The sequence below is a fragment of the Micromys minutus genome (genome assembly GCF_963924665.1).
Source record: "Micromys minutus genome assembly, chromosome: 1".
In the NCBI taxonomy this organism is placed as follows: Eukaryota; Metazoa; Chordata; class Mammalia; order Rodentia; family Muridae; genus Micromys; species Micromys minutus.
In genome coordinates this window covers 177347579-177371596 of record NC_137969.1, presented here as the reverse complement: position 1 = coordinate 177371596, position 24018 = coordinate 177347579, and the positions used below count along the sequence as shown (strand labels likewise).

Below are 24018 nucleotides of genomic sequence, written 5' to 3'. Positions count from 1 at the left end.
TCAAAACAAGGTTCCGCTATAGAGCCGCAGATGGAACTTGCTATGCTGACCGGGCTGACCTCAACACACAGACCCCCATCTGCCTGCCTCTGCCTCCTTAGTACCGGGATTCCAAGTGTTCAACCACCACCCCTGGCCAACCAAAACACTGATGAAGATAATAGCGACAAACTCAGGTTAAGATGCTACACCCCTCGTGCTGGTGTGTACCGCACGCTCCGAGTGCCAGAAACACTGATCCGTAACTGTATGCTTAACTGTAGCCTCTGCAGCTGCTCGAGCAACACCTACCAAGGCCCGTCTGATGAATCAAGGCAGAGATGCTGAAGATGATGTTTCTGCAGACATCTGTCATAGGCGTTTTCACCACACTCCGGCTGTTCTCCAGACACCTGTACCGCTGGAAGGTTTCCCAGGCGCTGTTGGTAACCTCTCCATCTCCCGAGCCTCCAACAGTGAAGATGTCCAGCGACTTACAGTAGGGCATGAGAACAAGCTACGAGTGAACAAGAATAACACCATGAGCCCATGGATGTGCCCACATTATCAAACACGGCAAGCAATCATGCTGAACAGATACAGCCTTCTGCTTTGGGAAGCTAATGACACTCATGATGTAAGGTAGAGGATCCTTCCCAGTCATGAATGTTCTGGCCAGGAAAAGGTTGAGACAGATTTCGTACTGCTTGCTGGGCTTTTGAAGCGACTACTGCAGAAGCATTTCACAGGTCTGTGGGGAAACGGTTCGAACACAACCTTCCCAGAAAGGTAGAACCCCACTGTAAGTGTTACAGTCCTGACAGGGAAAGGCTGCCCAGTGGAAGCTTTTCACAGCTCTGAAGGAACGGTTTCTCTGATAGAGTATTACAGTTCTAAAGGAAAAGGCATCCTGGCAGCTGGGAGCCAAAGTCATACTGGAGAACGTACCTCACTCAAGAGATTTATTGTAGGAGACACAAGATGGCTACCTCAGCTATGGAGAGCAGCAGCAGTAACTGGACAGGAGACAGGCTTATATAGGGTTTTAGAGGGGGAAGAGTTTTTCGGGGTAGAGATTCCAGGGTGAGGAATTGGTAAGATTTTACACCCAGGAATTGGTAGACTTTCATGTTCAAAGACTAATGGGTTCTGGTCAGGGATTTTTCATCAGGAAATGGGACCTGACCTTTCACCCTATAGCTATACACAAAGAAGCTGCCCATTCTGCTTCACTGCCTTGCTCTGTCCTTCGACATAATACCGGGGTGGCACCTGGGCACTTTCTACTAGGCTCTATAATTTGGACAGGAGCCTGGTACTCACGGAGTCAATGAGCGTGTAAGGGCTCTCCACATCGATGCCAGATGCTGTGTACTGGGGCAGCTCCAACCTCACCGTGTAGTTCATCCCCTTCTCAAAGCACACGGGGCGAGGGAGGACAACATATCTGCTCCCCAGAAAAGAGAAAAACACAAGAAAAAAGGCAGTGGTTATGCTTCCAATGACAGCAACAGGAAGAAAAACAAGAGCTTAGGATGATCATCCAACAGACGGCCTTCCATAGCCAGTGACTCAGTCTGTAAGACTCCCACTGACTGTCACACTGACCTTGAGCCCGGCGACAAGGACACCACCTGGTTGTCATCATCAGGAACAGTGTTACCACATCTGCTGCTGGTGGGAATCCTCCCCGGCCGCTGCACAGTGATGACTGCTTTCTCCCAGTGGTCCGGCAGCTGGAGCAGGAAACAAGCCAATCAAAAGGAATATCCGTGTTAGCTCACAGCAGCCAGCCCAGCTACCAAGACATTTCCACAGTGACCCACGTCGTGTTAGAAACCAGTTTGCCTTCTATCCCTAACACTTCCTCTCCAGCCCTAACACACCTGCTTCCTCCCAATGAAGCTCATGTAAGGACAACCTCCTGTTCAATCCTGGTCCTTTCTCCAAGAGCTAGCCTTTAGCATTAAGAGTGATTCTCAAAAAAAAAAAAAAAAAAAAAAAAAAAAAAGAAAAAGAAAAAAAGAAAAAAAAAAAAAGAAAAGAGTGATTCTCAGCAAACTCCCCCTTTGGATCAGTTGATCAATACTCCACTTAGATGCTGTGTGCTTTATACACATCTCTAATCCCAGCACTCAAGAGGCTAAGGCAGGATTTAAGTTCAAGGTTAGCCTCAGCTACAAAACAAGACCCCACCCCTAAAGAAAAACATAAAACAAACCAAAAACCAGTTAACCAAAACCTCCACTCATGATAGGCTGAGATCTGGGAATCTCCACTCCTACCCTAGACCTGGGTCTTTAGGAAAAGTTCTAGAAGCCCTGGCTCAGTGCCCTGTCCATGCCTCTCCCATCTTCCAGTGCCACTGTCATTTGTTATAATGTCACCTCTGGGCCCTTTACTACACTAGGAGGGGACAGTCATCGACAGCCAGGCCTGAGGGTGAGGAAAGCTTCCCTCCTTACTCACCCAGGTTAAGTGTCTAACAGGAGATTACCTAATGACAAGCTGGATTCGGAAAGGTCCATGGAGGTTAGGGAAACCAGTGGCTGATATCTATTTCAATGTGAGCCCATCTTCACAGAACGCTCTAGTAGCTATTAGGAGTAAGATCTTTTCTAGTAACAACCCCCTAATCCCTCATGATGTATATTGATGGTTTTTCTTCACCTGTGGCTCATAGCGAATTAGAATTTCATACTCCATCGAATATGGTATGTTGTCAATGAAAAACTCCAAATAAGCTCCCTCGGGCACTCGGACGAAGCCAGGTCCTGTCCAGGAAGGAATGCGGTCCTGAATGTACTGCCGTTCCACCACGACCACTCCCTGGGGACAAGAGGACTCTTGTCATTCTTTGTGTGAAATGGAATTCATCTACACCTCACAGCCAAAGAAGTCCAAAGGTTCAAAACCATGCCTACCTTCTGTCTCCTAGTTACAAGTTCCCTTAAGATAGTAAGTCATCTTTAAGTTTGTTATTCTCGACTCTCACATAAACGGGTAATTGGTTGGCTTTTACTTTTGTCACTAGAGTCATCTTGGAACATTAGAGGTGGAAGTCAAAGTTTGGGATGCACCTTGCATGACAAACCAGTGATAGAGAACGCAACAGCTTCTGAGCACGTCTGGAGGGGGTGAAGCACTCCAGCATCTAGTGCAGTTTCCTGGGTAGTAAGTACCTTCTCCCTCCTCCCTCTTTCCAAGTACACAAAAGGAGTGTGATATGCTGGTGAGTCCTCCCTAATGATGAGTGCATTCTGGTAGACTGATCACCGTTATTACGTAGACCAGGTGTCTGGTCATCTCCGAAGATGGCCACCACCAAGTCCTTAGTGTCTATTAGTTTTGCTCATCAAGAGGCACTCCCCGTGAACATCCTAGGAACTTGTGACTCAAGAGTATAAGGGGATGGCGGCCTAGGACTTCCTTACTGCAAGTCAGAAGCCACGCTGTGAAGATCAGGTCAACAAGTCATGTGGGAAAAGGCTGTGTAGCCAGTTAAGCTTTGGGGCCAGACACACATCAACATCACTGAAGTTTGCGATGGTAAGTAAGCAAAGCACGCCTGAGCTTGCAGGACATCAGACCTACAATAATCCTGGAGCACAACAGAGAGAACAAAAAATTCCTAATCCTGTAGACACACCAACCAAAAGCCTCACTAGAGCACTCCCCAAAGTCTACGTGTGAATTCCAGATCCACTCACATTTAAGTATCACAACATGTCCCCACCCTTATTTTGTGCTGACAAGATCTAAAAGATATTTCAGTGACTTTGTTTTACGAAGCACGTGTATCTTGTAAACAGCCCCCAAAGTGCTGCTCCACCAAGCTGCCGGAAGCTCCCCTACTTACAGGCCCCAGATTGGCTTCCTCGGCTTCGTAGATGTAGTGGTCCAGGGTGGTGAAGTAGTAACCGGATTCCACCTCGTTACACTGCCGCCCAATCATGTGGGGCAGGCAGGAGCACTGGCCGGAGTCTTCAGAGCAGCTGAGGAGACAAATGCTCATCAGAGCTTACAGTAGGCACAACAAAGGCACTACATACAAGTCCTTCTCGGTTTACTATTAGGCTTTTCATGGGTCAATATTTTCATATTTCATTAAAAAAAATAAGGTGTGTGTGGGAAAATAGTACCTTTGAAGGAATCCCAAATTTGTCTAAATACATGTTCCTGAATGTTCTCTGGCCTGGACTTTCACTTTCCTCTCTCATCCCCTAGGCTCTGTCTACACCGCCACCAAGACTTTCGGCAGGTATCACAAAGTTGTTTGCTTTGGAATGTTACTTCCACTGTTTCCTTGTGGTTGTTGTTCCTTTGTTTTATTTTATGCACATGGCTGCTTTGCCTGCATGTATGTTTGCAACACGTGCATTCACGGTCCTGGAGAAGGCCAGCAGGGCACGGGATTCCCTGAGTGCAGTTTAGACAGCTGTGAACTGCCATGTGGATGCTGGGACTTGAACCCAGTTCCTCTACAAGTGCTATTAACCCCCGAGCCAGCTCTCTAGGCCCGCTTTTGCTTTGCTTTTAATTACAACTCCTTTTGTGACCTAAAGACCCAACTCCCTGATGGACATCTTCGACTCAGCTGTTCCAGGGTTTACTCAGAACAATGGAACCAAAGAGGTCTCCCCCTCCCACTGTGCTCTCCACTGAGCTGATGACATCCCACCGCACAAATCACCAAGAACCTCTGTGCTCTTTCCCTCCATCAGTCATGCTATGTTCTCTCGGTCAGCAAAAGCCTGTTTTCCAACTAGAATCCTTGTCAAATATGATACCTCAATACAACCCCTTCCTATATCCACCAACGATGTCCAAGATACCATTTCCTGACACAATGCATAACTACAGGTGGGCTACACCTTTAAGTCCAGCCCTTGTCAGTCTGATGTTTGCCCAGACCTCACCAACCAATCTGCAGGGCTTACAACTTTCAATGCCCTAGTGACTGTGACTCCTCCCTTGGTTTGGGCTGTTCCTTCAGCCTGGATGACCTCTCTCTGCTAGGAGAGTATCTGCAGATTCAACTTCCCTGCTGTGCATTTCCTGACCACCACCACCCCCCACCACACACACACACTTCAGGCTTTCTCTTGCCTGTCACTGCCTTACTTTTGTATCATTACTATTTATACTATAGCTTGCCATGTCCCTAAGGTGAAGGTACTGAGCCTTCCAATCCTACTTCCTGGACCAACTTTCAGAAGGCTTAGTTTCTTCCTACCATTGTTAATGGCATGTTTTGAGGACCTGATTCTCCCTTACTTGAATATAAAACACATTTGCTTTCTCCCTTGTCTTAATCATTACCAGATCTCTAACCAGCAAGCCGGACTGGAAACCTCAGGGCTGGGACTGAGCTTTCACACCTAACTGCCCACATCTCCTCTACCCTCAAGCTCTGCACAGGGAGTAGGCTCAGTGAACTGTGGAGGACAAATGAACGAAGGAAAGTTTAAAAAAAAATAGAGCTTTAAGGTAGATAAATTCTTACAATATATTATTTTAGATAATAATTTCATTTGTATAAAGTAACGTATTTATGTTTTCCTTCGCTATATTTCTTTGACTCTTCCCATGCTAGCATTTTATGAGTTGGGTAAAACCCAAATGCATGCATCCTCTTGTTGGTTTTATTTTTGTTAGGATGGGAGTCTGTAAATAGCTCATGCCAGTCTGGAAGTCATCATCCTCCTGCCTCAGCCTGACTGCTGGGACTTCAGCCCGAATCCCCACCACACCTGGCTTAAGGCATCCAGTCCCACTCCAGTAAAAGTCAAGATGTGATTTATAACCCAACTTAAGCCCACTCCCAAAGTTTAGGGGAAATCAAGCTCCAGGCAAGCTGCAACTCCAGCAGATGGAACAGGCCACGGCTTGCTTGAAACATCTCACCTGGCTGTCACGGGCCAGTGGACAGCCTTGCTTGCATAGCAAGTCATTACCCCACGGAATAGGAGCTCTTAAAGCCACAGAACCAGTTCACAGGAGAGGAAAGCCTGTTCTAATTAGGATCCAGCACCTTTGGCCCAGGCCACCAACAACTGTCATCTTCAGAAATTCAGCCACCAGACATCACATTGTATGGACCCACTTCGTCTACAGCAGTCGTATGGACCCACTTTGTCTACAGCAGAACCTAAGGAACCAAATGAACTACCAAAGGCGACTAGTTCCCACTCTAGTTAGGAAAAAACCAATGAGAACAGACGAGGATGGAGATACTGGCTGACTCTCGGGCCTCTGTGTCTGGGCAGCACAACTCTAAATGTACAATGATTCCAGGAAGATGTGATCACATGGAAAGATCTAGAAAGACCTTGTTTCTCGAAGCTCTGTGATCAATCACAAGTGACCCCACAGACTGGACTCACAGCAGAGCTTCGATCCCACACTCCTGTGTTGCGTCTGTCTCCGCACAGATGTTCTTCATCCTAACAGCTGAGAGCCCAACTGATACACACTTCTGTAATTCCAGCCTCAGGTATGGCATGCCTGGCTGCACCCAAACTCCTGTCACCCTCCCCACCTTCTCGTTCTTTCTTAAACCGATTTTAGATCCTTTCTTGTGGTGGGAGAGAACAGTTCGTTCTTCCTCAATCCAGTCACGTAGCAGCTTCCTCTCTCCTGTCACTATCTCAGGCCACGATACCACACCATCTTCTAAATCTTCCCACAGCCCCACGAGTGCTCCTATGCGCCTAGTCATGCCAGTGACGATGCCTCTGCCTGGCCTGCTGCAGCTCCATAGCCCATCCTCCATAAAACAGCTGCTGTCTCCCCGGCGCAGCCCTGTGCTTTTGGATGAGCCACACTCCTCGTACTCTTCGGCAAATATTTACTGAACAAATATTGTCCCTGGAAACTGTGCGTGCTGGCATGGGTGCCCTCCTGCTTGACTCCACTCTAACGTGCTTCTGAGTCAACCCTTGCGCTCATCCGGGGAGATCATTATTTACGGGTAAATAATATGGGGTGGAGCGGCGAGGAGTGTCTCGCTCTTCAACTTAGAATTTAATTGGGAAGAGAAGCAATGAAGCAATTAACTAAGACAAGATGTAGCCAGGAGCAAAGCACTTTGGGTGTCTGACAGAGATTAAGGGAGGCTTCCTGGATGATGTGCCCCTAAAGCTTGGAGGATGGTTCTGATATGCAGAGGAAAGATTCAAATGATGAGGGCAAAGAAGTGGAAGAACTTGACCCTTAACCTTTACCCTTTGACCCTACCCATCCCCACCCCCTAATCTTTGTCTTCTGACTCACCCTTGCCCCACCCCTTAACCTTTACCCTGTGACCCACCCACCCATTCCATTCCTTAACCTTTACCCTCTGGCCCCACCCATCCCTACCCCCTAACCTTGACCCTCTGACCTACCCTTTCTCACCCTTTAACCTTTACCCTCTTTCCTCCCACCTACAAGGCCATCAACCTTATTCTGCTTTCAAAGTTCACTCCCAAATCCAAGCTGTTCCCCAACAGATGATGACATGTAACGATTCTTTACCAATCTATATTGAAACAAAAATCACCCATCAGAAACGCTATATGGTTTTTCACACTCCCAAGACAAGGTTTTCTGTAACCTAAATACAGAATCTATTTGTTGAATCAGTAGCAGAAAGATGATACAAGAGAAAAACGAAGGCTCTGAGCCACAGGACTGGCCTCGAAAGACATTTATCCACCCTGGGACCGGCTGGTTCATGACTTCACATGGCAAAAATCGCTTTGCAGATGTGATGAAGGGGAGGAAGCCTGAAATAGGTGTGCCATGGCTGTGAATGATCTAGACTCAGACACAGGCCAGACGCCCAGGGCCAACATTTAACCAGCTACATGGGCTAAAAGAAGTAGGTTGGAAAGCTATGGTGCCCATGCTTTGAGGAAAGAGGAAGGGAGTTGTAGATGTCTCTAGAAGTTGGGAACAGCCTTGCCTTTCAGTTACATCCAGCAGAAAAGGAAACCACCTGGAACCTTAGTAAGCAAGAAACCTTCTCCCCTATTATCCATCGAAAGCAGTACACTGGACACCAGCGTGTGCCTGTAATTCAGAGAGGCAGCTGCTCCACCCAGCCGCAAGATAATAAGTCTATGTTGTTTTCAGCCACTAAAGTGTGGTCATTTGTTCTGGCAGCAATCAAAAGCCAATACAAGCTCTAGGTTTCCCAATAGGTCAAGGCTAAAATTATTTAGCAGATTCCTCACACATACAGACATTTAAAAGTTCTAATGGAAATGTAATTGCTTTCAGTTACAAATGAATAAGAAGGAAAAGCCCAAGTCCAGCTTTTCTCTATTAACAATGAAAACTTTTTAAAGTATTAAAAAGCAGTATCCCTAAAAGCCAACTGCTGTATTCAACACCTTCATCTCCTTCATGATTGGTTCTAAGTAAGAGCTGGCTCACCTGTGAGACCACACTAGCCATAATGTGGGTACTACCACCTCCACCGCAACTATACTTCCTAACAGGAAGTTACACTTCCTACCCTCAGTGTCATAGCAACTAACAAAAAGCTCGGTAAACCACAATTACTTAGAGAGCTGAGGAAAGTGTCTAGTAACATCTGCTCTGGCTACACAGTTGGTAAATTTCAATCTCTTGCTGATGGATACACGCCCCACAGTGCTGGGGTGAGGGACATGTAAAGCAATATAAACAAATGCTAAAAGAACTTCAGGTGAGTGTTGGGAACTTAAAGAAGTATACAACTTCTAAGACACAGTGGAGCTCTGAGCTCTTGCCAAAACATAGTGGGCCACAGGCCAGACGCCCAAGGCCAACCAAAGGGCCAACATTTAACCTAGAACATTTGGAAAGCTGTTACAGAATATTTTAAAGTACTGTTTATCTAGTAACTAGTGTCACCACTTCTTATTTATTCATTAAAGCAAACAATCTGAACAAAAATTCATTAACCTGGCTTTGGTTATCTTACTTAAAACAATTAGATCTTAGTTCTTGAATATTTATAAATTTGGATGACTTAACATACTAGCTGTGGATGACTAAGATGTTACTGTAACAACTCAAACTCCACTTGGCTAGCTTTACAAAATGTTTCAAAAAAGTGTCTTTTACTTGATTCTGCCTCTAGCTAAAGTAACCAAAGGGTGCTTGAGACAAATTTAGAGACTACTTCACCTACAAAGTATAGATGTTGTTACATCTTAAAACCCTTTTGCTTCTCTAGTTCTCTTACTCCATCAACTTTTATTCAGTATTATGATATGTCCACATAAAAGGGAAAGGGGCTGGTCACATGGATCGGTAGCTGTGCCTGTTGACCTGGAATCCATTTCTGGGGCCTACAGGTGGAGGGAGAACACTAACATACTGAGAACTGTCCTCTGACTTCTGACCTACACACATCGGCAGAGTTTAAGGGGCAAGCCTAAGCAACTCCTTCAGAACTCCTCTTGGCAGAAACACCGAAAATGACTGCCCCAGGACTCCATAGGGCTTTGGGGCTGGATGGTATCTGTCTATAAAGGCTTTGTTCCACCCACCCCTCTGCTCCACTAGAACGGTGTGTCTCATCACTCTTGTGAGCTCAGCAGACCACCTGCTTTAAAAACCTCACTAAGAGGGGTTTTTTGTTTGTTTTTAAAGAATTATTTATTATATATAATTACACTGTAGCTGTCTTCAGACACACCAGAAGAGAGCATCAGATCTCATTATAGATGGTTGTGAGCCACCATGTGGTTGCTGGGATTTGAACTCAGGACCTCTGGAAGAGCAGTCTGTGCTCTTCACCACTGAGCCATTTCTCCAGCCCTCACCAAGAGGTTTTCTTGATGTTTTTAAACATATTCTGGTGTTTGAAATGGGCCAGGGTGGAGATGAAGAACAGAAGTGTGTGTGCAGTAGAGAAAAGCAAGTAAACAGACCATGTAGGGTAAAGGAACAGCAGGTACTCCTGAATTATGGTGGCCAGTTCTATCTGATCAGGAAGGACTTGGGCTGACAGCTGTGAGAGGAGGAGTCAGGATCACACACTGTGCAGGACCAGCACCTTCCCTCCCTGTGGCAATGGAGCCATCTCGACTTCCTCCTGTCAAGGAGTTTCTAAGAAAAGAGTTCTCTGGAGGAAGAGGCCACAGGCCAGACTACATCCCCAGTATACTCTGAAACAGAACAAAGAGAACAGATTCTTGAGATCTCATGTCTCAGGCCTTCCTAGCAGACTATGCCCTTGGAAATGAACTTGTCAGAGAGTCAAGTTTTGAGCACATGAGGTTGCTCAATCCATCAGCATACTCTCTAAGGGAAGACCGAGGCAACAAGAACACATCTGTCCCTGCGGTCACTGACACTCTCCCCGCCAGATGTTGAGTTTGATTCAGTGACAAAAGAAAAGACTTCCTTTTGGACTGCATTATGGTTAACTCAACTCCCACAACAAAGAATAACCAGCTAAACACATATATTCCCATAGAATTATCAACTCAAAGAGCACTAAGTGTATTTCAGGAACTAAAAAATAAAAGTTGTAAAGGAATTTTAAAAAATGAAGATTCTCGCAACCAAATGAGAATCTAATTTTCCATCTATTAAATTAGTGAAAACGAATCACTGTCACCCGCTGAGGCAGGGACCAGGGCAGCCAGTGCTTCTGTGACAGACAGAAGGGAAATCAACTGGTTTAATCTGTCTGGAACAATATGACACTCTCTGAATGTGAAAACCTGGCCACTCTCTGACTCAGCAGTCTCGTCACTGAGAACCTGGTCTACAGAGACACAAGGACTCATCAAACCATGTCTTCAGAGAGCTTCACCGTAGCACATTTCAAAAAGGAAAGATGAAAATTACCAAGCAGTCCACGGTTTTTCCCACCTGACAGATATGAAAGCCATGGAAAGAGAAACGTGGATGAGTGTAAGATAAAGGTTCTACAAATAGGAAATTTCCAGGTTTCAGATAACATGTTTACGGCCGGCTAGATCATTCTGCAGGTTAAGGGTCTTGGTACCACGTGCTCAGCAGCACAAGGGAGACAGAGACTCAACTCTCCAATGTCTTCCGACCTCCACGTGTGTTGTGTGTGCCGTGGTGAGTGCACACTCATGGGTACAAGTAAATGAAAATAAAGGCAAGGGGAAAATCATGGACTAGTTTTCCCTTTGAAAATTGTTAAGACGTACATAAATAAAGGGCTTAGTACTATGCAAGAGGACCTGAGTCTGCATCTCCAGAACCTGTGTTAAGTGCATGGCAGCCTACCTGGAACCCTCGCCTCATAAGTCAAAGACAGGAACCCCAGGGCAAGCTGGCTAAGGGACCAGCCAGACAGGTGAGCTCTGGGTGTGCCTGGGAGAGCCTCCAAGAGATGGAGTGAGAGAGTGCTCATGGAAGACTTTTAGTTTCAAACCTACTCTTTTTACACTGTGGCCGTGCATGGTTTTTGTAATGTAAGAGATATGGAGAAATAAAAGTACAAAACTGAGTAACAAGGTTTTTTTTTTTTAAATCAAGACAAACTTCCTACATTAAAAAATCTAACCCTTTTGAGGTTTTTAATTATGTGTCACATCTATGTGCACATATGAGTGCAGGTCCCATGGAGGCCAGAAGAGGCCATTGGAGCCTGGAGCTTGAATTATAGGCAGCTAAATGGGTACTGGGAACCAAACATGGGTCCTCTGCCACCAGAGCCATCTCTGGGTCAACATACAAGATTTCCAGACTCACTCCCAGCACATAAGCCACCCTGGAAAATCATCAAGACAAATGGTTGGAAGGTACTAAACCGAAGATGAACATGCTTCCTGAACTTTCTTAAATGACTACAAAACCTTAGACTTAGAGGTCACAAGTTTGCTTGGCACCTGGGTCACAGTACACATGACATTCTACTTACCTATTGTTCAGTGCCCCTCCAAGGTCACAGTCACAAGGCCGACATCCATCCAGATCATTGCTTAAGCCCCAGTGCTGCGGCTGCAGGAAAAGATTAAGCATATAAAGGCAGGCAGGCAGGCTCCTCTGACTGTGCAGGCGGCTCAGCAGGGAGCAAGCTCCGGCACGCCTGCACCATCCCAAGCATTTCTTTCAACCAAGGAGACAGAGGGTAGGAACAGCCTCACTGAAGAAAGTCAACTTTGTCGTGTGAGAGAAAGACTGCCCGGCTCTGAGTGAGGATTGTGGAGATGAATTTTCTTTGTTCAAACGGCTCATTTTATTATTCACACCTGGAGTCTGTTTTGCTTTTTAATGCAACAATGTAAGCACTTCCATACATCAGTGTCATTTTTCCACAACTGTGTATCACACTGGATGGAAATCCCCAAATTTATGCAACCATTTTCCCACCAACTGCTTCCAAGTTTTATGCAGTAATTAATAAAGATGCAATGAGTCTTTCGGGGGGTACCCCTTTGTCCAGTTCTCTGAGGATCCCATGAGGAGTAGAAGTGAGGTTACCAGGTTAGGAATATCACATTTTTACTAGCTCCTGAGACGTTTCTCTGAAACACTATTCACACAGCGAGTTGACCTGTGTTTTCTGTTAGAAGTTAAGAAGCCCTAAGTCATTATGTCCTCGCTAGCTGTTGGCAACACAAATTATTCACTAGAAATCCTCATTCTGGCTTCTTTTCTCCTTGGATCTCTTAACATTAACATGTAAAAATGGTGGTTTAAAAAAGAAATGGGGAAAACATTCCTATTTGCCAGGTCTGGAGCTATGCACATGCAAGGGCCTGGATCGAAAGGTGGAGAGGACTGTGGGTTCAAAGCCAGCCTTGGCTAGATACTGAGACCCTACCTCAAGAACAAAACAAACGAGCTAGAAGAGATGGCTCCTTGGTTAAGAGCACTGGCTGCTCTTCCAGACGACCGGAGTTCAATTCCCAGCATCCACATGGTGGCTCACAACCATCTGCCATGGGATCCGATGCTCTCTTCTGGTGTGTCTAAAGACGGCTACAGTTTACTCACATAAATAATCTTTAAACGAACAAATAAACACGTCATAGTCACTACCTTCATTCGCTGAGATCAGGAGTTTACCTACCAGGCACTGGTCACAGCGCTGTCCCGTCACCAGGCGCTTACAGTAACAGTAACCGGTCCCAGAATCACAAGGATTCCCACCAGGAATTGTTCCCAGAGGATTGCAAGCACATGCTTTATGGGAAAAAAAAAAAAAAAGGAAGCAAAGAAACACAAACCAAGTGAGTCCAAAGCTGTGGCTTAGCTTCAGAATTGCAATGTCAAATGGGAAACGTATCCCCGGGAGAGTGTCCCCACACAGACTTACATTTACAACCAAAAGGGTCTTCAGCACTTAAGTCGTAGAAGCCTTCTTTACAGACGTCACAGCGGTCACCCTCCACGTGCAACTTGCACCGACACTGACCAGCAATGAGACCCACAGAAATATCAGTGTAACCGTCACAGATCCCTTCGTTCTCGGAACCAGCGGGGTCACAGGTACACGCTAAGAAGAACAAGTCCAGGTTAAAAGCACCAGACATCAGGCCACGCTTTGTGCATAAACACCTCTGTCCCCTTCTACCTTCCAAGTCCAGCCCAGGGAAACCGAAGGCCCGACTAGCCAGAAAATGACCCTCCCAGCATCCCAAGCAGCAATTGGGAAATCCCAAACAACGTGGCTAGGCTGCTTGGAGTCTGCGCTTCAAGAGGACGCTAACCACTATCCTGCATGAGAAATGACGAAAACAAGCCCCATGAACAACACTTCCCAACGTACGTTCACAGAGATTGGGGTCCCGGATGTCCCTCTCGGGGTGCTGGAAGTAGAATGGTTTGCACTGCTCACAGTTGCGTCCCATGGTGTTGTGTTGACAGTTGTCACACACTCCCCCGCTGATGTTGCCAGTAGCCAGGAAGACTGCCATGTCAAAGTGACATGAACTGGAATGTTCGTTGCAGTTACATTCTGTGCGACAAGACCAGTGACAAGAACAAAAATTTTAAAATCTGTTTACCAAGGGAGGACGAAGGTGGCGGGAAGGAAGCTCACTGAACAGAGTGGGAAGTGAGTCTGAGGAGAACAGCAACCAGCAAGAAGCCTCTGGTGATGAAACGGGACTCCCTCGTCGATCCTGGTTGAAACCTTAGCTCAGCTTGGCAACTTTTAAAACGTGAACTCTCTATGATAAACTAGGCTGGACCATGGTGACTTATATCTATCTCCCTAGCTCTTGGGGGGCAGATGCTGGTAGATCTCCGAGTTTGAGGCCAGTGTGATCTATAGAGACCAGCCAGGGCAGACAGGCAGGGCTACACAGAGAAACCCTGTTTCAAAAATTAAAAATAAATACTGTTATCAAAATGGGAAAGTCTTGGACAAAATCCCCTAGGAATAATACGATCAGGATGAGGTTCATGTTTAAAAGGCTGGGTTGGGAAATGACCAGATCATGAAGGCCCTGGTCCATGGGATGCTTAATCCCCTGGTAGACTCATAATTTAATGGCATTACTAGAAGATGGTGAGAAGTAGAAAGTGTGGTCTGGCTAGAGAGTCCTTGACCCATCTTCGCCCTGCTGTCTTCTTCTGTGATGCTTCTGCCTTCCTATAGATCTCAAGCAGCACAGCCAAGTGACCATGTCTGATGGACTATCCCCACTTTATGTCGATTTTCCTGGCTATTTTCTGAAAAGGGACCCACATGGGAGGAGGGGTGCCATTCCGCTGAAGCTACCTTTCCACATAGGGTAGAAACTGACTGACATGCTCTCTCTACTCTAAAGGACATGCTGGTTGGTGCATTCTCACAAAAGCCTTGAGTTACTTATTTGAAGACTATGGCAGATGTGTAGGGATGACAATGGCAGGCGGGTGACACACCCTGTATTTCAGGCACATGGGCAGCGTTTAACAAGGAGCCAGACCACTTTCCTGCCTGTGACCAAACACTTGAGAAAAATGACTTTAAGGAGGGTTTCCTTGAGGTCACAGTTTCCAGAGTTAGACTCCATGGCTGGCCAGCTCTTGCTTCTGGCTCTGTGATGGGGCAGAATGTGATTACAGAAAGGCATGGAATCCCAGCCAGGAAGCAGAACAATCAGAAGGGGTTGAGAACAAGAAGCAACATCAAAGGCAGACCTGAGAAGCTCCTCCTAACCTGGGTCTAACCTAGTAAACCAGCTAGCTAGAAACTCACCAATGAACTGATCCACTGCCTGTTTTGGAGGCCTAATTACTTCTCAATAGTACCACCAGCTGGGGACCAAGCCTTCCGTGCCTTTCATTTGCCCTGTCATCCTCTTGTCTTAAAAGCAGATATAAAGTCATGGGCGCCATTGCTATTTTCCCCAAGTCAAAGCTCATTTTTGTTACTTTATCTCAGTGCATACATAGTATTGCTCTGGGACAGACATGACCAGAAGGATGACACAATCCTCCTCCCTTCTGTGCAGTTGCAGACCACAGTTGCCCCAGAAAATGAACCCTGGAATCCCCCTGCCTCTGACGGCCCTAGCACTGACACTTACTTTTGCAGGCATTGCTATTCCGACCTTCAGCAGGTCTCCACGGCAGATCGTGGTAGAAATCCATGCACAACTCACAGTTCAAGCCTTTGGTGTTGTGTCTGCACATGCAGTGCCCATGAACCTGGGAAGTTACAAACCAGGACAGGCCAAGTCAGAAGCATAGGAATGGGCACTTTCTCCACAGTCAGCAGAAGATACACTGCCCCCCCAAATCCCCCCCCAAGCAAGTTCTAGGCTATCATCCTTGTTTCTAGGATAGTTTCTATGATGTAATGGACATTCAACTGAATATCAAGGCAAAGAATCTAATGATCAAAATTAACGACATAAGAATTCTTTTTAAAGGACTGTAGGCAACTAAGAAATGCTGACAACATGAGAAATTGGTCTTCCCCAAGGAAGAACACAGCAATTGGTTATCCAATACTAAACAGTCATCCCTGAAAACATTTATTTCATTATACACACTGAGCAGGTTGTACTCAGGTATTTAGGAATACATACATACACACACACAGCACACATACACATTCACGAATGTAACATTCATAAATGTAACTACAACTAATGAAGAAAGAGGCTACATATTTAAGAGAGAGCAAGAGAATTTTGGAAGAAAAAAGAGGGAAGTGAGGTAGTTATAATCAAAAATAAATAATTTACAAGTAATTATACTGTATTTGTTTACATTTAAAATGTTATCCCCTTTCCCGGTTTCCCCTTCACAAACTCCCTATCCCACCAGGTGACTATTTTCCTTAAACAGTTTCTGCTTTTTCTCCATTTAAGCACAGTGCTTTATTCTTCTTAACCATAATAAAGCCTCTTTTTATATAACCATTTACCATCTGTTTTCCTTCAAGTAAGGAGACAGAAGTATGAGAAAGACAAATTAATTTTCCTTTAAGACCCAAGACACAACATTGCCTGTCGTTTTATGGCAAGTTGTGCTTAAGACCCCTACAGCCTACGAAGGCCCAGTAAGCACATCACTTCTACCAAACAAGTGCACATGTACAGAAGCCCTTCACCTTGACCTTCATTTCTACCTTCTGGAGTTCAGGGAACAGGACCGACGGGTCCCTCCTCTCCTGCACCGGTCTTGACAGGATCGCACTTAGGTAGAGACTAAAATCCTCACTGCCAGCCGTCGTGCTGCACTGAGAAGTCAGTCTATCCCAGCCCACACAAGACACTCAGCATCTGAGAATGGCTTGGTGTCAAGTCACAAAGGTTTGTTACGCTGCAAAGTCAAGTCTGTCTGGACTTCTCAGATGTACCGATTAGAAACATATCCCTCCCTTCAGGCTGTTAAGCTGACTTGTTTACCCATGAAGACTTCCTGATGAAGGAAAGGGTAGGCAGAGGTTTTACAACGACAGAGTGCATCTTGCACACTTTAGACAGAGACTAACAAGTTTTGAAGAGACAGACAGCAAGTAAGCATGGGCTAGCTGCCACCAAGAGGGGCTAGGAGACTATGGGGAGGTGCCTGAGGCAGAGGTAGGGACTAAGTTTGAATGCCCACCACTAGTTACTCATTACTAATTGCTAACTTTTAGGTCTCTTTCAAGGTTGGCTGAGTCCTGTGCACTCCAGAATCCTGTCTGGTATTAAATTCCTAAGGGTTCGAGAACTTTTCTGGCAAAGCCACTTAAGTGGATTAGAGCACAATACCCCAGCTTCTCTAATTGCATAGTTTGCTTCTCCGGTGTTCTGACCAAAACCAACTTGGCAAAGGAAAGGGTTTATTTGGCTTACATTTCCCAGTCACAGTATCACTGAGGGATACTCAGGAACTCAAGCAGGGTCCATAGAGGAGCTTGATACCCACGGCTCATTCAGCTTGCCTTCTTCAGACCACCGGCCCATAGATGGCGCCACCCACAGGGAGCTAGGCCCTCGCACATCAACCACTTAGCGAGAAAATGCCCCCGACTTGTCTACAGGTCTATCTGATGAGGTTCACTCTTACTAGGGGACTCGAGTTTGTGTCAACTACTAGACAAAAACTAGTGGTTGTTTTAGCAGCTAGCAGTTAGCAGTTACTAGCTGCACTTCACCAGTTGCAAGGAAGTGAAATCTCGCATTTCAAACCATTTGATTTACAAACAATATGAAAATGGCAAAGAAAGGGAAGTCTACGGAGAGGACAGAGAGAAAACTCCATTTGATCTCTAAACTCTGGGCTGAGGCCACCTTGCTCTAGCTAGCATGACGACTGGATGCTTGTGGTTTACATTTCTTACAGGAAATACAGTCTGGATTGTTTAGACAACTTTTTAATCCTTGATAACTAAAATACGTCACCAACAGTCTGTAGCAATATTCCTAACCACATGTTGTATTCAGAAGTATTCTTTTTCTATTCTGCTTGTTTTGGTTTTGAGATACGGTTTGCACTACATAGCCCTGGCTATCCTGGAACTCACTGTATAGACCAGGCTGGTCTCAAACACAGAGATCAACCTTCCTCTGCCTCTGGATTAAAGGTGTGTAGACCAGGCCAGAGGTTTTAATCCTATGCAATATATAATGTTACACACCTTGTATCACTTTTTAATTCACAACTATGCTGATGTGGTAGGTTGGATGGCTGGGGGCAGGGTTTATTCAGTAAAATGTAGCACAAGCTTGGGGGCCTGACTGGCTTTTTAGCACCTACATTTAAAGCTTTGTGTGGCTATAATCTCAGTGCTGGGGAGGTAAAGGCAGGAAGACCACTAGAACTCATTCACATGGGTCAGCCAACATAGCTGAGTTTATGAATTCTTGGGAGAGATGTTAAAAGGAAAGTGAGGAAGATAGCCGATGTCAACCTCCGGCTTCCACATATATGTGCACACATGTGCATGTACACCACATGCACAATTGCACATGCCCACACAATGGATCTAAGAAACAAGTTGTCTCAGGACGAGTTCTCATAACCTAAACAACTCTCCATGAGAGGAAAATCTGCATTCAACCATCAACAGGTCGGAGAAAAAAAAGCAAAGTCTATTTTGGTAAATTAAACCCCCTAAAAAAAAATACCGTGAGAGGCTTAAGGACAAGGTGGTAGTTGGTTGGTTGGTTTTGGCCTTGTTTTTCAGATCTCCTGTACAAGCTCCCCCTAGACACTCACCATTCCTTCCACCTCTTCGCTGATGCCATCCACGGGGGCGCACTCGCTGGCGTGGCCATAGCAGAAGCAGTTCCCTCGGACCACCATGTCATACACAGCATAATAGTACTTCTCTCTGATTTCCTTTCTGGAGTCTAAAAGGTTATCTCCCAGGGTGTGCAGCTTCACGAACTTGATTCTCAGGTTGGTGATTTTTAATAGATCTACAAAGGTCACCAGGAAGAAAGGTCTAATCAGACAGACAGGCATGATGTGGCTGTTCTCCGTTATTTCTTTTAAGTGAAGGACTGGACCAATGAATGGCAGCAGCCGACGTAACCTTCGCCCCGATTGAATGAACTAGATGATGGTTGTAAGGTTTAACACAGGACAATAGCCTCTAGAAGCAGGGAAGGCTACCACAATCTCCTTGAATTAGTAAGAATGTCAGTCACAACCTTGGAGTTCCAGACCCCCAACCCCAACCCCTTAATCCTAAAATAGTGCCGTACCTTCTGTCTTCTACAGCCGCTACTGTCAACGTCAGAAATTATTTTTAGGTAGAAAAGGATATTTATCCCGAGTACCAATTCTAACTGTAACAGCAACAGTTATGTGCTTATTTTTGAATGAGAAAGCACTACTTGAAATTTCCTTCTACTTAAATCCAAGTAACCAGAACAGATTTAACTATAAAGAAAAGCTACCTTTCTAGGGGAAAGAATGTCTCAATCAAGCTTGCCTTACAATAGGTTTTGAAAGTTTACACACACACACACACACACACACACACACACACACACACACATACTGTATTTCTATCATCCCCCCCATCTCCTCCATAGTCCCTCAGATCCTCAAATTTATGGTCTTTCAAGTAAGTTTTAAGCAACGTTGTAGTCTACACATTTTTGCAAAACATTTTCATATTTATTGATTCAGTATGGTGATATGAGGCCAAAGGGGCTTAGTTCTAGGTTGCCAGGCTAATTGTTTCTCCCACATAACAATTTCTTACGAGTCAGGTTGTCTTCTTTTATGATTTCCTTCATCTCCCTAGGTCTGTAGGGCTAAGCTCATTCCAGAAGCTGGTGTCAGTCACAGTCTACACACTAGAGAGACCAAGGGCTAGTCAACCTGCTACTCAGGTGCTTTTTCCATAATGGCCAAGCAGCTTCTACTTAAGTGGACCCCACCAGATGAGGTCATCAGCCCGTCTGTCGACTGCTCTCTGAATTCTGAGATCGTCCGTCTGCCAGCCTGACTTTCCGTTTGTGCTAATGAATATTTACAGCTTAGGATACAAGATAGAATGGTAGTAGCCCAGTGGTAGTCTGGTCATTTCAGACACCCAATGTACATTTCAAACAGTTATAACATGCAGAGTATACAAGGAAGACTACAGAAGTGGCCGGGGCTGGAGAGGGAGAGTCCATGCATTAAACTTAAGGCTCTTTGTAAAACTCAACGACAAAACAAAGAACCCACAATCTTGCACTGAACGGCAGCTGTGAAGAGCAGCATCTGCAGGGCTCTCCTGCACACAGTGAGCACCATTGACTAGAGGCTGAAAAACAAACGTGGAGGGCAGCTGGAGTATTTGGAAGCCCTTGAACTTCACAGAGCCCACAAAAGAGCAAATAGCTCCCCACTCTCTCCTGCCACATGGAGCAACAACAGAGCCAGGGGCTGCCTGCTCTTCTAAGAGGCACATCACTTTCAAGTGAGTCTCCAAGGTCTCAATGAAATTCTGTTCCCTTGATTACTAAGTAAATCAAAGGCACGATCAGCTAACATGGGCACTTCCTAGAAACTTCTCTCTGGAGAGACACAGTCTCCAGATGCCACTGAACAACAAAAGCCAAGGGAATTTAAAACCATGAATCAGATACGTCCTTCAAGTGCAACATACTTCACCTGCAGAGCAGATGAACCTTGTTAGGGAGTCCAGAGCTATTTGTCCTGGAGCCCATGTGGATACTACCAAATCTTGAGACCTAAAGAAACAGCCTTGTGGCTTGCTCAGAGACTGCACAGACATGCCATTAAAAATCTGTTTTACAATAGGATGAATGAATAAACTATAGACCCTAGATAGGTTGGGCCACATTAAAATTAATGTTACGCTGAAATGTTACATTTTTGTCAACATCCTGTGGGTTTTCTTCTACTCTTATCCCCTGTGTGGAAGTTCCAGGAGACCTTGGTTAAAACTAGGGCTGCAAACAGCTGACAAAGACCAACAAGAACCAGACTTGTCTTTACTCGACTGATTGCAACCTCAAGGCAAGGCCGAACAAGGGAGGCTAACATCCTGACACTATGACCGACGCCACAGTCTTGATGCAAGACCGAAGCTGCAGCTGTTGGCAACAGAGTTAACATCACCAGCACCCTTCAATCAACTGCACACTGGGCTGCTCATTTATATGAGTCAAACAACCCTCAAGCTGGTAGGTATTTCCATCTCCAGGTAAAGATGGGGAGAAGGAATGGAAAAGTTTTAAGGCACCAGGCCATGTAGCTACATTATGAAAGAATTGTAATTTGAATCTAGGTCCGACTTGAAAGTTTAATCACTGGACATTCTGCTTCCCGAGATTTACAAGAAGAGCACTGAACTACAAAGTGAGGTGAGCCTGGCCCTTAAGGGCTGAGTCATCTCTCCAGCCCCTGTACTCAGAACTATTCTCATATGAGCTCTAGATCCACCTGCTATTTGGTCACCCCATCGGCTGCACAGTCCTCACCCCCCCCCCCCCCCCCGTCATGATGGGCACTTCTGCATCTTCTCAGTATTCCTGCTTCCCATCACCTGTGGACAAGAGCTCGTGCCAAGAGTTTTAGCAGAGCATGAGCCATCTTGACAGAGACAGTTCCCAGTATCTTCTGTTCTCTGGCCCCAAGACTAATTCTAGTAATGCACAGAAGTGATATGACAACCCCCCAGTCTCATCTTTATTCCTGACCTCTACAGATCAGAATGAGTGATGGTGTTCTAGAAAGAGGGAGAGTTTCATAGCTAGGACTGTCAGATTCACGCAATAATATAGGATGCCCACTTAAACTGAACTGATAAGCCCTCAGTTTTAGATTAAGTCAGTCCTTAACAGCATACTATATACATGCACACATTAACTGGGTATCATCTTGAATAAAACTATGACAACTGAGATGTAGTTCTTTAAGAATCCCTCCAAGTACTTGAGAGATAGCTCAGTGGTTAAAAGCACTGGCTTCTCTTCCAGAGGAACGACTGTCTGTAATTCCATTTCCAAGACATCTGACACACTCTTCTGGCCCGCTAGAGCACCAGGCATGATCACAGTGCACACACATGCAGGTAAAATACCCATATACATACAATTAAAAACCCCTCCTGCTGATTTCATACAAGCGAAAGAAACATCTATTTTATTTCAGAAACTGTTTTTAGAGGGTGTTTTATTAAAGCACTTTAATCTGTACCCTAATTTATATCCCGAGCATCAAAAACAGGAGGCGGCACAGTCAGTATAACGGTTGGAGTTCTGTTGACAGGGTCGAATGTGTTCCTTATCAGTGAAGACTGATTACTGGTTAATTTGAGGTGGTTTTTTGAAAGACCACAAAGGAAGGAAGGAAGATCTAAGTGGATGTAGGACTGAGTGTCAACGTAACGGGTAACACGGCACACGGCAGGAGGACACTCTCCATGTTCTGTTTCCCACCTAAGCATTTATTTAAAAAAGAAAAAAAAGCTTACTCTGTATCCTTGGACTATAAGGATCTTCAATTTTGAAAGCAGGATCTAAGGCACGGAATATCACCTACAAGTAGATAAGAGGGTTGGTATTTCTGCAATGATCAGAAAGCAGACTAACAGGCAGAGAACAAAATCAGAGGCATACAAACCTCTCCTTCGGTTGAGGGCTCAATGTCAGAATATCGAGAGTCACAGATGATGTCGTCCACTTTCTTCATGGGGCCAGTTGAAATGCCCGGGAACGAGCTCTCACAGTCGTAGGCGAAGTATCTGTACACGCCCCAAGTCTTCCCAAAGTCAGAAGACCGCTCTATCAGCATGGCAGCTGGACGGAATGTCTAAAAGGAAGAGAAAAGTCCCGTGGGATGTCTCGGATTGTTCACCTGTCCTTGTGTCCCTCAAGCTGACTCTGCGTGGTTGGTTATTTCAGACTGCGGCTGGATCTCGGAAACTACGTGCTATTCTGTGGAGGCTGTTCCTGTAAGGACACACTTGTACTGCCTGGTAGATCAGCAAACTGTCTCTTTGAAGCTGATTATAAACAGGCCTTTGTAGCAAACACATGTTGGTATATGCCCAGGAGAGAACCAAGTTTGAATGCTTGCCTTCTCACTTCATTGAATAATTCCATAGATGCATCAACCAGTGGCTTATATAACATCCATATGCTACACAGTCTAATAAGGAACACACACGCAGATATATAGACATAAAAACCATAGTATGATATGTCAAGTGCCACAGTACAGCCACAGGAAGTGTGAGAAAACAAGCAGCAGCACTCACAATAGCCAAAGAGTAGCAGCAGCCAAAGCATCTATTAGCTGGTAAAGAACAAAACATGAGCCTAGAGTAACTGTCCTCTGGGCTCCACCCTGCAGCCAATGGAAAGAAGCAGAGACCCAAAACCAAATGTTAGATAGAGCTCAGGAGTCTTGTGGACGAGTTGGGGGAAGGACTGAGGAACCAGGAAGGGATAGGAACTCCATAGGAAGACCAACAGTCAACTAACCTGGACCTTTATGGGCTCCCAGAGACTGAGCCACCAGCCAAAGAGCAAGCACTGACTGGACCTAGATCACCCCATGCATACACAGCAGATGTGCAGCTTGGTCTTCATGTGGGTCCTCCAACAACTGGAATAGGGACTCTCTCTAAACGTGCTGCCTGCCTGTGGATCTGATTCCTCGACTGGGCAGCCTTGTCTGACCTCAGTGGGAAAGGGTTCACCTAGTCCTGCAGAGGCTTGATGTGTCAGGGGTGAGGAGTTGGGTGGGAATGGGAGAGTGATACCCAGAAGGGCTTCTGCCTTCTCAGAGGAGAAGAGGAGAGAAGAGAAGGAGTTATTCGGGGGGACTGGGAGAAGGGGTGTATACTGGGATGTAAAGTGAATAATATAGTAATAAAAAAGGAACAAAATGTAATATAATGGAACCTTACTCAGCTGCAGAAGGAGGGCACGCCATACTCACTGTGACACAGAAGGACCCCGAAGGCACTATACTAGGTGAAATAAGCCATGTAAACTTTCAAAGATTATGATTTCATGTCTATGAAAACACCTAGGATTTTAGATGGGGACAGACAGGGGTCACGGGGAAGACGTGTAGACAGTGGGGTTGACTGTTCAGTTACTAGTTCCTACGCAGTCTGAAATGACACAGTTCTGGAAATTGAAAGCAGTGATAAATTTGCGCTATCCT

The 24018-nt window shown here is 45.5% G+C and overlaps 1 protein-coding gene and 1 pseudogene across 2 annotated transcripts in view; one reads left to right on the top strand and one right to left on the bottom strand.

Annotated features, from left to right (window-relative positions):
- The window catches only part of LOC308419540 (actin, cytoplasmic 2-like), a 1056985-nt pseudogene that overhangs the window by 930073 nt on the left and 102894 nt on the right, over nucleotides 1-24018 (top strand). The window lies entirely within an intron of this gene.
- Nucleotides 1-24018, bottom strand: part of LAMB1 (laminin subunit beta 1) — a 65092-nt gene that overhangs the window by 28210 nt on the left and 12864 nt on the right. Inside the window, exons 5-17 of the mRNA XM_080915212.1 lie at nucleotides 22465-22653; nucleotides 22316-22379; nucleotides 18592-18794; nucleotides 15465-15585; nucleotides 13715-13903; nucleotides 13262-13441; nucleotides 13016-13128; nucleotides 11861-11940; nucleotides 3839-3974; nucleotides 2650-2808; nucleotides 1588-1715; nucleotides 1303-1426; nucleotides 292-496 (exon numbers count right to left, since the gene is read on the bottom strand). Coding sequence (XP_080771338.1) covers nucleotides 292-496; nucleotides 1303-1426; nucleotides 1588-1715; nucleotides 2650-2808; nucleotides 3839-3974; nucleotides 11861-11940; nucleotides 13016-13128; nucleotides 13262-13441; nucleotides 13715-13903; nucleotides 15465-15585; nucleotides 18592-18794; nucleotides 22316-22379; nucleotides 22465-22653 — 1891 coding nt within the window. The remainder of the gene's footprint in view (nucleotides 1-291; nucleotides 497-1302; nucleotides 1427-1587; nucleotides 1716-2649; nucleotides 2809-3838; nucleotides 3975-11860; nucleotides 11941-13015; nucleotides 13129-13261; nucleotides 13442-13714; nucleotides 13904-15464; nucleotides 15586-18591; nucleotides 18795-22315; nucleotides 22380-22464; nucleotides 22654-24018) is intronic.